Source organism: Gambusia affinis, linkage group LG07 (assembly GCF_019740435.1).
Source record: "Gambusia affinis linkage group LG07, SWU_Gaff_1.0, whole genome shotgun sequence".
NCBI classification, from domain to species: Eukaryota; Metazoa; Chordata; class Actinopteri; order Cyprinodontiformes; family Poeciliidae; genus Gambusia; species Gambusia affinis.
Genome location: NC_057874.1, coordinates 22,835,062 through 22,846,960, shown reverse-complemented (window position 1 = coordinate 22,846,960; position 11,899 = coordinate 22,835,062). Strand labels below are relative to the sequence as shown.

Here is an 11,899-nt window from a genome sequence, read left to right as displayed (position 1 = left end):
GCTTTCTGTGTGATCTGTATTGTGCTGATTACATGTTGAGACCTTTTCTGTGTTGATTTAGTAAATGTCTGGATGGTCCCTTTACAAAGAGACGCTATCTAAATTAACCCAAATGAAATTTCAGTGAAAGTCAGATTTCTTCATGAGGCCGCAGCGTCATGGGAGGTCAGAACGCGGATCAGAGAGGTGCGCTCTTCTTTTCCTTTAGCCAGATTTATGAATCACATTTTGAGCAACATTTTGAGAAACTTTGATGTATTCACTGGTTTTACTTGAAAAAAACAAACAACAAAAACATTTAGGTTGAGATCAGATAACAGCAGCCATTCTTAGCCTTTAAAAAGCTTCAGTTGCCTTTGAAAGGAGATTCTTCTGGTCAGCCCGGGGCGATGTCATTTAAGGGGGGAGGAATTACCTCATCCCAAAATTCCTCTCTTTTTCTCTCGTTTTCTTTTAATCCTCAACCTGTGAACCTCTTTTCACCTTTTAATATGTTGAGACTGGTTTAAAAATCCGTTTTACATTTTTAAAATCCCATTCCTAGATCCGCACATTAATTTAGCATATATCTTCAAAATCATAATTTTATTTCGGTCTTAGACTTCGTTTCACTTTCAAAAATATTTTATTCCATAAGCCAAGAAAAAAAAAAAAAAAAAAAAAAAAAAACACCTGCAAGATTCCGTGGATGAGTGACATTTGATTTGTCCCACTCAGGTGTATCGGTTACACCAGCGCATGCGCACTGCACGATAATCAGGTGAAGTAAAACTCCATGGTTTCAGTCAGTCGCTGGGTCTCAGAGGAATTGCCGCCACTGGAGCCTTGCAGATGTCTGTGCTGGAGAGGATAGACTGGAGGGTGAGTTGATTCCTCCCCTTGTGTGCTTGTGTTTAGTTGAGTTTCTCTTACGACTGATTTGATTAAAAACAAAACTTGTTTTATGTTTACTGCCTTTTATCTGTTCAGACTGGATTCATATTATTTTGTATTTTCCCCTTAATCATAGATTTGTAAACTTGTAGCGCTGTATGAGTTTCGGAAACTCTTGTGGATTAATAATAGTCAGAATCATGCAGTCTGATTTGCTTGTATTAAAATGTTGATTTGTAGTCAATTTTGGGGATCGATTTAATTTAATGTTTTTGTATTATTTAAAAAGATCAATTAATATTTTGGGTAAATAGTCAGTTGCATCCATGTCTATAACCATGCTATAAGTTAACCCGTAAATAATATGTCCACATAATAATGGGCTACTGCACAAATTGTTTGTTTGTTTTTTAAAGTTAAAGCCTATCCTTTTTCAGCTATTATGCACGGTTTCAAAATTTGTTTTTCATTTTGTTGCTAAGAGTTAAATTAAACCAATCACCTGGCAGGACAGGCTCATTGGCATGTCAGGTATTTTTTTAATTTACCCGGGAACAGATCCAGTACGTCTTTACACCTGACATCAAATGAGTCAGATATTACTGTCATCGTTATGCCAAGCTGCACTTTTCAGATTGTTCAAAGCATTATACAGTCCAGCCAAGCGTGACTAACTCCCCTCAGCAGGCCTGCTAAAGAGGATGATATTTAATCAACGTGCATTTTGCTTCTGCTTGGCATCACAACAAGCCAAGAAGCAACACGCTGAAAAAAAAAGAATAAAAGAGGATAATCCTCTGTCGCTCACGTCCCGTGGTTCCCATACTCACTAAGAATCACAGCTTGGGTGGATAGACGCCACAGACTTTCCCTAAAGGACAAAAGGCTGTCCATTGTAGGCTTAGACGTCACATTATAGTAATTTAAGTAATAAATCGCTCCCGACAAAAGTGAACGAAACTAATTTCAAACTGTCGAAAGTAAAACTCAAGTAGTTTATCAATTATACAAATTACTGTTTCATTTAAAAATGAGGTCTTCTCTAAGATGCAAATGAAGTTCTGAAAGAGTTGTTAGTTGAGATTCTTTGAATTTCGAAAGTTTTACGTTTCTTTTTTGAGACATAAATAATCTGCTAAACTTTGGGGTTTGTTGTGGTTTGAAATGAGAACTTAACGACCACTGAGAAAAACCATAACATTAAAACCTCATTGATCTGTTTATAGAGACACCAGGCGTTCAAGCTGCTTTAGAGCTGACTAAGAAAAAAATAAAAATAAAACAGCATTTTCTGCGAGACAATAATAATAACGAAAAAAGATATATTGGATTTTTTTTTCGGAATATGCAGTGTAAAACCAGTAAAGGAGAGCAAAATATCTACCACGATCAGAGATAATAATGCCTGTGACTTTTGGAAATTTAATTTAATGCTGGGATACAGAAAGAGAAAGTGACTAGGACTAAAAACCTGTGATGTATCAATTTTTAACCAGAAAAATAAATAAACAAGTAAATCGTGTAAGTTCTGAATAATTATCAAAATGGTCTACATAATAAAAATAATAATTTTTGAAGACTATATGAAATCAAATAATTCAAAAATATTGTTGGAAAAAATATATCTCATATAAGAGATACCTGCCCCACCTGCCAGCGGGGAATTATTGGCTTGAAAATAGCAATTTTAACCAGGAAAAATAAAAATAAAAATAAAAAAACTGGGCTTCGATAAATATCAGTATCTCCCAAAAACCAAACAGAGCGGCGTTTTTAATTCCCATTGTGTCGGTTTCGGGCAATAATCAACCATTAAACTAAATACGCAATCTTTAAGTTTTATCGATAGGAAACATGTTCAGCTAGCGGTAAAATAAGCTGTTTTATTTTAATGATAAGGGAATTTATTTCATAACCATTTTACACCGGACCCAGTTGGTTTACAAGGACTGTAATCCAGAACATCTGGTTGTCTTTTCAAAAACACAAGCTCTTCGGTTCAGGAACCCATTGGGTTTGAAGAGAAACCCAAAATGAGAGGAAACCTAATTAGTTTTGTGGTAATAAGCCGAATCTATTGCTGCACACAAAAAGTGATTTAGAAGTTTGGAGGGAGGGTTTTTTATTTTTGACACCGACACAAGACGGCTGCACAGACGGACAGGCTTCTGATTGGGCCATCTTCCCGCCAATCAGAGTTTTTTTTTTTGTTCCACCCTGTCATCGGCATCCTTGGACAGGGTAACGCCCTCTCACAGTGGCTGTGCAGATATAAAACAGAGCCAATTTTTTTTCGGCCCAATAGGATTGAACATCTCTGTTTCGTCCAAAAGAGGGAGTCAAGTTTCTTATGCAGCAGTATTGCCCACTTTCACAACACAACTCCAGAGCGCACTGACCGGAGAGAGAAAGGGGGGTGAGAAATATTGTTTGACGACTGTTTTCTCTCACAGTGGGTACGGAGACTCATAGACTCTTAGCCTGTCTGCTGTGGGAGCGTCAGTCCGTGGGTCAGTTTGCCCTTGAGCCCTCACCTCACAACTTTGCTGTCTGTTTGCTGCAGCAGAAGAGCAATCGGGTTTATGATCTCAAGGGAGCTCCCACTTCTTCCACACCTGGATTAACCCAAGGCGACGTTTACTTTTTCTTTCTCTTCTTCTTGCTTTCTCGTTATTTTTTATTTTATTTTTAGTTTTTATATTGTTTTTGCAACGGAGAAACTCGGACAGAATGTTGTGGAAACTAGCTGACAACGTAAAATATGAAGAAGACTGTGAGGTGAGTTTTGATAATAGGCTACACCATCGTTCAAAACAAACTTGGAGTGAAGACAAGGAAAAATTTGGTTTTCAACAACACGAATTATTGCGAGAGTTGATGTTTATTTCCATGTGCGAACAGAAAAAAAGAGGACAGCATGAAAAGGTCTGTAATATTAACGAAGTTCAACGCATGTTTGGACAGTAATGCTGGGCAAAACGTATCAAAAGAATTTACAACTTTGAAACTTTGTTGCAGTTATTGAAAATAAAATTTAATAAAGCTTTAAGAAAATAATAATAATAATAATAATAATAATAATAATAATAATAATAATAATAATAATAATAATTTGAAATGAAAAATTTTGTTTTATTTATATTATGGTAAGTGATTTAAAATACACCTTTATTTAATTAGGTAAAGAAATATCCTATTACCAGTCCTTATGCGCACCCAACTGGTAATTATTTTTATTGGAAATCTTTCAAGAGATAAGGTACTTGACACCTATAATTTCCTTAAGCGATATATATCACCACTTGCCCTGCAGTTGCCATCTCTCTCAGCTGTCTTATCTCTTCCCTCTCAAAGGAAAGGCATGACGGCAACAGCAATGGGAACCCCCGGCTGCCTCACCTGCCAGCGGTCAGTCAGCACCTCTATAGCCCGTCTCCTTCCCTCTCTCACTCGGCTGGTTCAGACTTCCAGCCCCCGTACTTTCCACCTCCGTACCAGCCCATCTCCTACCCCCAGTCCACCGACCCATACTCCCATCTCAGCGACCCGTTCAACATTAACTCCATACACCAGTCGCCTTCTTCGAACCAGCAGCAGCCGTCTTGGCCCGGCCGGCAAAGCCAGGACGGACTCGGGAGGAGCGGACTAGCGAGTCAAATCTTGGGCCTCGAGGGAGGCTCGTCCGGGGTGAGAAGAGAGGGGTTTCGGCGGCCGGAGCTGCTGCCCCCGCACAGCCTGGACTCTTCTGTTATTGGTGATAATATGGGAATTCATGACATGGGCCCTGGACTGGAAGACGTTCAGGTAAGAGAATTGTAACATGTAGTTTCTTGACGATATATTTTGGAGTTACTGGACATGAGCGAAGCAGATTCTTAAACCCATTTGCAGTTTTTAAAAACCTTGTGGATTATTCTAAGAAATTAAAAAACTCACTGGTTGATAATTTCTAAAATGTCAATTTTAGGTAATTTTCCATACTTTCTAAATTTACAATAACCCAGATTAAATATCATCCTCTTCACATTTTTTCACTCAAATGAAAATAAAGTTAAACCCTGTCAAATTAATCTAAGTTTACTCATTTATGTTGCATCAACAAAATATCCTTATCTACTTCTTTCTGTTTTTTTAATCAGCATGTAGATGACCACAGTATTATTATGCCAGATCAGACAGTCATCAAAAAAGGTAAGTTTCCCCAAGTTCTTTAAAGTTAGAATTAAAAAAAGCGAGAAAGAATGAAAGTGAAAAAGAAAGAGTGCTCTTGTTTGAATTTGCTGCCTGGGGTACATTTTCCTTTGTAGTCTTTGTACAGCCAATGCAGTAATTACTAACAGGAATGGGAAATTATACAACAAGAACTGTGTTTTTTCATTCTATATTCCAAAAAATACCATGCTTCTGATGGCATGTCAGGGCACTGAGTGCACAGAAGGAGGCAGCTTTTTGTCTTTTATTTACACTGCTGCTCTGCACGATGATAATCCACATGTAGCCACGAGATGCACTCATCTAAGCTTGACATGATCCTCCACCTATTCTGTTGGTGAAGGTGCTTGAATGGATTCATCAGTGGGAAAGGAGCTGATCCCTGCTTTCAAATTCGGCAGGCTGTAGCTGACATGATGGGAAAATTGAGCAATCTGGCAGCTGGGCAGTGTTGAGTAAGGAGCTGAGGAGGAAGGCTTTGAATCATCTCTTTATAGCAAGCTCTTTATAGCAAATCTTTTCTGATCACGTTTTCAGGAATTTAGGAGTTGGACTTGAATCTAGAATTGTGTTTGGCTGTTTGCAGGACCAGCTTCTGGTTGGGTGTGGCGTTTGGGTTTCACAGGAAGGACAGTTTGGTAATCTATTGGGGCACAAATTGTATTTTGAAACTTTTACTGCTTTCACAACAGGGTCCAATAAAACTATATATATAGATATAGATATCTATCTATCTATCTATTGATAGATAGATAGATAGATAGATAGATAGATAGATAGATAGATAGATAGATAGATAGATAGATAGATAGATAGATAGATAGATAGATAGATAGATAGATAGATAGATAGATAGATAGATAGATAGATAGATACCACAATTACAAGCAGAAAGCTATTTATGCAGCAAAATAAAGTAGCCCATCTTCATAATGTTATGGAAATCAGTGATGGGTCATTATTTTGTTCCCATGCTGAAGGCCATGCTATAGGCAATCTAGGTTTTCCCAATTGTAAACAATGGCATGTCATTCCCAAGCATGTGCCCCAGAGGAGAAGTGAAACACGCATGTGACTCTGTGATTTCTGTCTCAGTATTAGGACTACGAGGTGGCAGGAACCTTGATCGCATACAGAGGACTTATTATCAGGGGGGCTTTCTTGCTGGTGAGGATGAAGATAGCTGTATTTTGTATTGTAGTGTGCTGTACCGTTTTTGTTTGTCTGCAGACTGTCAGTCCTTTTGTGTTTGATTAAAATAAATCTTTATTGAATGTGATCAAAATCGACGTTGTAAATATTTTTAGAAGAGAGCAGGTCTTTTACAAAGTAAGGGTTTAAATGAGGTTCAGCTTGTTTGTGGATACTTGTTTGTGGATGGTGTTTAAAATGAGGGCTAACTTTCAGGCATCCAGTGTTTCACGAACCACACAATATTTCGAAAGGTTCAAGAAGATGTTTCTTGTAAACACTCATTCACCAAAGACTGGTTTCCTCGGAGCTGCTTAATCATACATACATACACCCAGTCACACACAGCTTCTTGTGATTACATGCAAAAACCAGACATTCAAGGAAGGATTTAGAGCTTATGTACATACACTGGAAAAGGGCATATGCAAACAATCACTGTTGCCCAACCACAATTCTTTTTTTTTGTGTTCATAATGTAGGTTTTTCCCTTTCTCTCCAGGCCCTGTCACATTACCGAAAGGCAACACGCTGGGCCTTCCCTTCCAGAAAGAGTCACTGCTGGGCATGGTATCAAACCCCACAGAGGTGTTCTGCTCCGTACCGGGCCGTCTTTCCTTGTTGAGCTCCACATCCAAATACAAGGTTACTGTGGCTGAAGTCCAGAGGCGTTTGTCACCCCCGGAGTGCCTGAACGCCTCACTCCTGGGAGGAGTTTTACGCAGGTCCAGGCTTAAATTCATTTATCATGACAGCTTGACTGGATTGAATATATATATATATATTTCCTTCTTGACCTGATTTTACTTTCAACCTTAAATATTACATGTCTTCTGTCTGTAAGTCATTATAAAAACATTAGATATAAATCATAATAACACAATAGAGTATTAGCCATAGCTCAAAGCTCAGTGGCTCATGGAAAATACTTTGTTTTTTAAAGTTCAGCTTGGCTTTTGCTCTTTTTGTGTATTCTACAAGGCATTCTTTGTTCTAACATGTTAATCTGAAAAGTGTGTGATTGTGTTTGCTGATGTTTGCATGATGTATAGTTTTATCTGCACTATAGCAGTTGCTCCTTTGTCACATATGTTACAGTGACAGTCTGTTCAAGAGGTGGAGTGGGGGTTACCATTTGTGCTTAACACCCCTGATCAGAGCAATTTTTTTGTCAAAGTGCATTTTGCCACTTCCCATGTGCCTTTGTTAATGCTGACATACACAGCGCTTTTTATGTAGGTCAAATACTTAAGGGAGGGGGTTTATAAGTACAGAAACCGGGGGTGGAGGGGAGTGTGTTGAGATGATGGGTGGGGGGTTCGGGGGGATTTAGGCGCACATGCCTCTCTAAAGATCTCTCACCCACAATATAGAGGGAGAGATGTCAGCCTGACCATGCAGAAAACTGACTGCCATGGCAAGTTAAAAGTATAAGAGTCTCTACAAATGCATGTTTGAGTGATGGATCTTTATGGCATGTTGTATCATTAGATTTATTTTGTTCATTTTTCGTTTAGGTTAGGAGAAACACTTTATATTTTAGAATAAACATGGACTGAGACCTTCTTTTCTATAATATTCCTACACTACTAAAATTTCACATACTAATTATTTTCTTTTAATGCACATGTTCAATTTTCTTAAATAATTATCACCAAAACTCATAAAATAATAGAAAATATTATCAAATAGTATTGGTGAGATATTTTTCTTAAAATGAGATAATGTGCATCTAAAATCTGTTGCTGCTTTCAAGGATTTGGACTCAATTTGTTTTTATGTCATCCTGTAGAGCCAAGTCAAAAAATGGAGGCCGTTCTTTGCGAGAGAAACTGGATAAAATTGGGCTTAATTTGCCTGCTGGAAGAAGGAAGGCGGCCAATGTCACTCTACTTACCTCACTTGTAGAAGGTATGACGCATCACTCAATAGCATATCACACCTTTCTGACTTTTACTGCATCTTACACCAGCTGGAATGCTGCTCAAATAGCGTGGGAATGTACGAGTGTCATTCTCCTCAGCATAGTGTTTTTTTATTAGAGCGCAATCACAAAACAATTCAAGTTGCCTGTCAGTCAGCTTTGATCTTGAGAAAGGTGTTTAAGTAGTTAGCAATATGTATGAATTAGGTGATCTTTTACATGGATAATAAGCTTCTCCAGTTGGGCAAAATAGGAAGAGAAGAAAGGATTTGCCAATGGCATTTTTTTAACTTTTGTCTTGAGCCAATGAAAACATGTCCATGAGGCATTCAGGCTTTAGTCTCTAAACTGTTCTTCTATAAACAGCTATCTGAATCCACCAAAAAGAAATGAACTGAGAGACAACTTCTAACTAGCAAGCTTCTTTCAGAAATAAATCCTTCTCTGTTTAGTGTTGGAAGAATAAAATCTATTTTTATGTGTGGTTGTTACTGCTTAGTTAAAAATACTTATTTTGATTTCAAACTCCCAAACAAAACAACACCAGTCTTTAATTACATTCTCTGATTATTATTTTGTATGTTTTTAATGCAAACCAGCCAAAATCCCCTCAGACCAAGTTTTATTTGTGTAGTATTATTTTATGGCATGAGCTAAAGGCAAGATAAAATATTGTCACCTTGTACATGCCAGATGTATCTTGATACGGTTAGATTTTCATATGATCACAGTATCACTTTCAAACCGCCTACCTGCCGCTGGCTGAAGCAGGATATTTTGTTTCCCTCTCTAGATTCCCATTCATTTTTATAAATAGGCTAATGATTCTATGCAGGAGAATGACTGGAGGCCTGTTTTATTTCGAGACCTTCAAAGCTGAATTAAGCGTTGTTGTGTTGTGTTCAGCTCCCCAGGAGGGCCAGCTGACCTTTAAGCTTGTGCTTCTGAACATCTGCCTGAATCCTGTTAGTTATGTGCAAGACTATCAAAAAAGCATAGCTTGAGGTGCTTTATGCCCTCAGTATTACCATTTATCCACATAAGCCTGTTAAGACAGTGCAAATCAAAGCAACCTCAAGATGGAAATTAACTCCTTCCACTGGGTTTGTTTTCCACAGGCAAGAGGTCTTAACACTGGTGATCATTCTCCAGGTTAACAGATTCTATTTAGATGGCTTTCTTTCCAACAGGTTGAAATGTAGGGTTGGCAATACTATTGCGTGAATAGATAAATTATAGATCTTGATACATTTACAAGTCACATTTGAACATTTGGTGTCATATAGTGTGATATAGTAACATAAGATCAACACCAATTTAGTGGTAAAGAGATAATCAAAAAAATCCACATTTGGATGTAAGTCCCAGCACATCATGGCAATTGGACAATGGAATCGGAAGCCAGTCATGAAAGAATAAAAGTGCTTATTTGATTTTTATTTCACACTTGAAATTATTTAATTCACATGTAATGCATTTTTTTCTGCAAAATGGTCAATAAGAAATAATTGCACATTTAAGGTATCTTCTCTACACCTCATAGGTCTAGTTTAATTTATTTTTCAACAAGTAAACAAAAGCAGACAAATAATAATGTCAAAAATAAGCAGTGATCTAACATTTGGATAAATTTGGGCAAAGCGTTAAAGGAAAAAAATATTTTTTACAAATTCTTTTTCACTCTTAGCTCAGTGTGGAAAACACTCATCTTTACAATATGTTTATAAATATATAACAGGGTGGTGCATATTCACTGTTCACTGGGACAGGGGGTAGAAATATGAAATAAGCAAATTTCCATGTCTCTTTGCCAGTAATTGTATGTTTGTTATTTAAAATAAGGAAAATGAAAACAAAAGTCTGACCCAATTTAAACTGCTGCTCATACATTTTGATCAAAGATGAGAAAATTTAATTAAATTTAATATTTCTCATTTTCATTACTTGTGTCTTAAGAGTAAAGCCTTTCAACTTAACATTCACAGTCTAAGGAAAAGGTGCAATTCAGAACCATTGGAAGTAATATTTGCCGTTTTTGCTTATAGACTCTGTCCTCGTTGAGCTTAGCTTCTAAAAGAAAACATGACTCATGCCACCAAAGTGCATGTTAATTATGTTGAGCTCAGACCAGAAGAGCCACTGTTGTCACTTCTAGCTGGTTTAGAATTCGCCACCCTAAATACTGCAGTTGTTTTGGAAGGAATGAGAGTAGCAGTTAGAGGGAATTGTTTTCTTTTCACCCAACTCTTTAAACAACAGTATGAACTTTTCCCTTTGTGTGCAAGAATATGGTGTGATTTTAGAGTAGGTTTTCGGGAGTTGTCTGGAAGAAGAAATGTCTTGTGTCTGGTGGTTTGAGCTAACAACAACTGATTTTTCATTTTTGTTTCTACAGGTGAAGCTGTTCATTTAGCAAGAGACTTTGGTTATGTATGCGAGACTGAGTTTCCTGCAAAGGCAATAGCTGAATACTTGGGCAGGCCCCATGTGGAGCGCAACGAGGTCAACTCTCGCAAGAACATGCTCCTCGCTGCTAAGTCAGTATTTCTAATTTGTGGTTTACATCTTATTTGCACGCATTTATTCACTTGTAACAGAGTCAAGTTGCAACTTGCCTTTTTTTTTTTAGTTATTCAAAGCCTGTTTTTGCTCTGTTATTTTGGCAGTAGAGCAGCTACCCTACTGAAACACCTACTGTGTTATCTATTGGGTTGGCTTTCAGGCCAAGTATATTATTGCATCCATCCTGACTTTGGTTTCTCTTCCCTCAGGCAAATCTGCAAAGAATTTACTGACCTGCTCACACAGGACCGGTCACCGTTAGGAAACTCAAGGCCGGCGCCCATCTTGGAACCTGGAATCCAGGGCTGCCTGACTCATTTCAGCCTCATCACTCATGGATTTGGTTCTCCAGCCATCTGCGCTGCAATGACCTCCCTCCAGAACTACCTAAATGAGGCGCTCAAACAAGTGGACAAGATGTACTTGAGTTCTGGCAGTGAAACCCAGGGATCCTCGGAGAGCGGGAGCAAGTCCACTGACAAAATGGACAAGCACAGGAAATAAGAGCTCACAAGGAGAAAACCTGAATTTCACAATTGCAGAATACACTCATTCTTGCTGCCCTCTCCCTGTTTTGGACTTTTTGAAACTTATCTTTAGTATTACCATTTTGAGAGCTTTTTTTGTATGTGGGTGTGTATGTGTGCTTCCGATGTAAATGTATATCTCTACAAAACTTTGGATTTGTCACAGATGGCTACACGTCGGTAAGTGCTGACTCCAAATAGGGAATTCTGTGGACTCGGCTTTTTGGGAGCTGCCCCTGTGATGGTTAAACATACCATCAAACAATAGCGATGCAGTTCCATAAAATTCCAACTCAACTACAATTTCTTTAAACGGGGGTGGGAACAAGTGCATTCAGTTTTTTAAATTTTTTTTCTAGTGGACATCATCTTAAGATGAGTTGCAATGGCTGTGAATTCCCCTCCCCCTTCAGTCTGGAGGCAAATCCACTGATTTCCTGTGTCTCAATGGACCTGCAAAGGACAATTTATAAGTGTGTGTGTGTGTGTTCATGTGTGAGAGAGAAACAGAAAGGAAGAGACATAGCGAAAGAGAGAGGTGCAAAAATACACTCTGTTGTCCTGTTTTTTTATTATTATTATTGTTATTATTTTGTACACCCCTTTCTGA

The 11,899-nt window shown here is 38.0% G+C and overlaps 1 protein-coding gene across 4 annotated transcripts; it reads left to right on the top strand.

The window, feature by feature from the left end:
- The first annotated feature begins 616 nt into the window (after positions 1 to 616).
- tfap2c (transcription factor AP-2 gamma (activating enhancer binding protein 2 gamma)) lies at positions 617 to 11,328 on the top strand. Of its 4 annotated transcripts, none has more exons than XM_044122638.1 (8): positions 617 to 861; positions 4,228 to 4,677; positions 5,013 to 5,064; positions 6,181 to 6,252; positions 6,779 to 7,001; positions 8,069 to 8,187; positions 10,596 to 10,737; positions 10,972 to 11,328. In XM_044122638.1, exons 1-8 carry the CDS (start codon positions 832 to 834, stop codon positions 11,264 to 11,266), a joined length of 1,383 nt encoding a protein of 460 aa, XP_043978573.1. In that variant the 5' UTR covers positions 617 to 831; the 3' UTR covers positions 11,267 to 11,328. The 4 variants fall into 4 exon arrangements, with proteins under 4 accessions (XP_043978573.1, XP_043978575.1, XP_043978572.1 ...); XM_044122637.1 differs by lacking the exon at positions 617 to 861 and adding an exon at positions 3,177 to 3,651; XM_044122640.1 differs by lacking the exon at positions 6,181 to 6,252 and having other exon boundaries at positions 751 to 861.
- The last annotated feature ends 571 nt before the right edge of the window (positions 11,329 to 11,899 follow it).

What these genes read in the sequence shown, in the direction of transcription:
- tfap2c (XM_044122637.1), top strand. Translation starts at nt 3,604, where the DNA reads ATGTTGTGGAAACTAGCTGACAACGTAAAATATGAAGAAGACTGTGAG. An exon ending in ACTTACCTCACTTGTAGAAG is followed by an intron (nt 8,188 to 10,595) that starts GTATGACGCATC and finishes TTGTTTCTACAG; the next exon opens with GTGAAGCTGTTCATTTAGCA. An exon ending in AACATGCTCCTCGCTGCTAA is followed by an intron (nt 10,738 to 10,971) that starts GTCAGTATTTCT and finishes CTCTTCCCTCAG; the next exon opens with GCAAATCTGCAAAGAATTTA.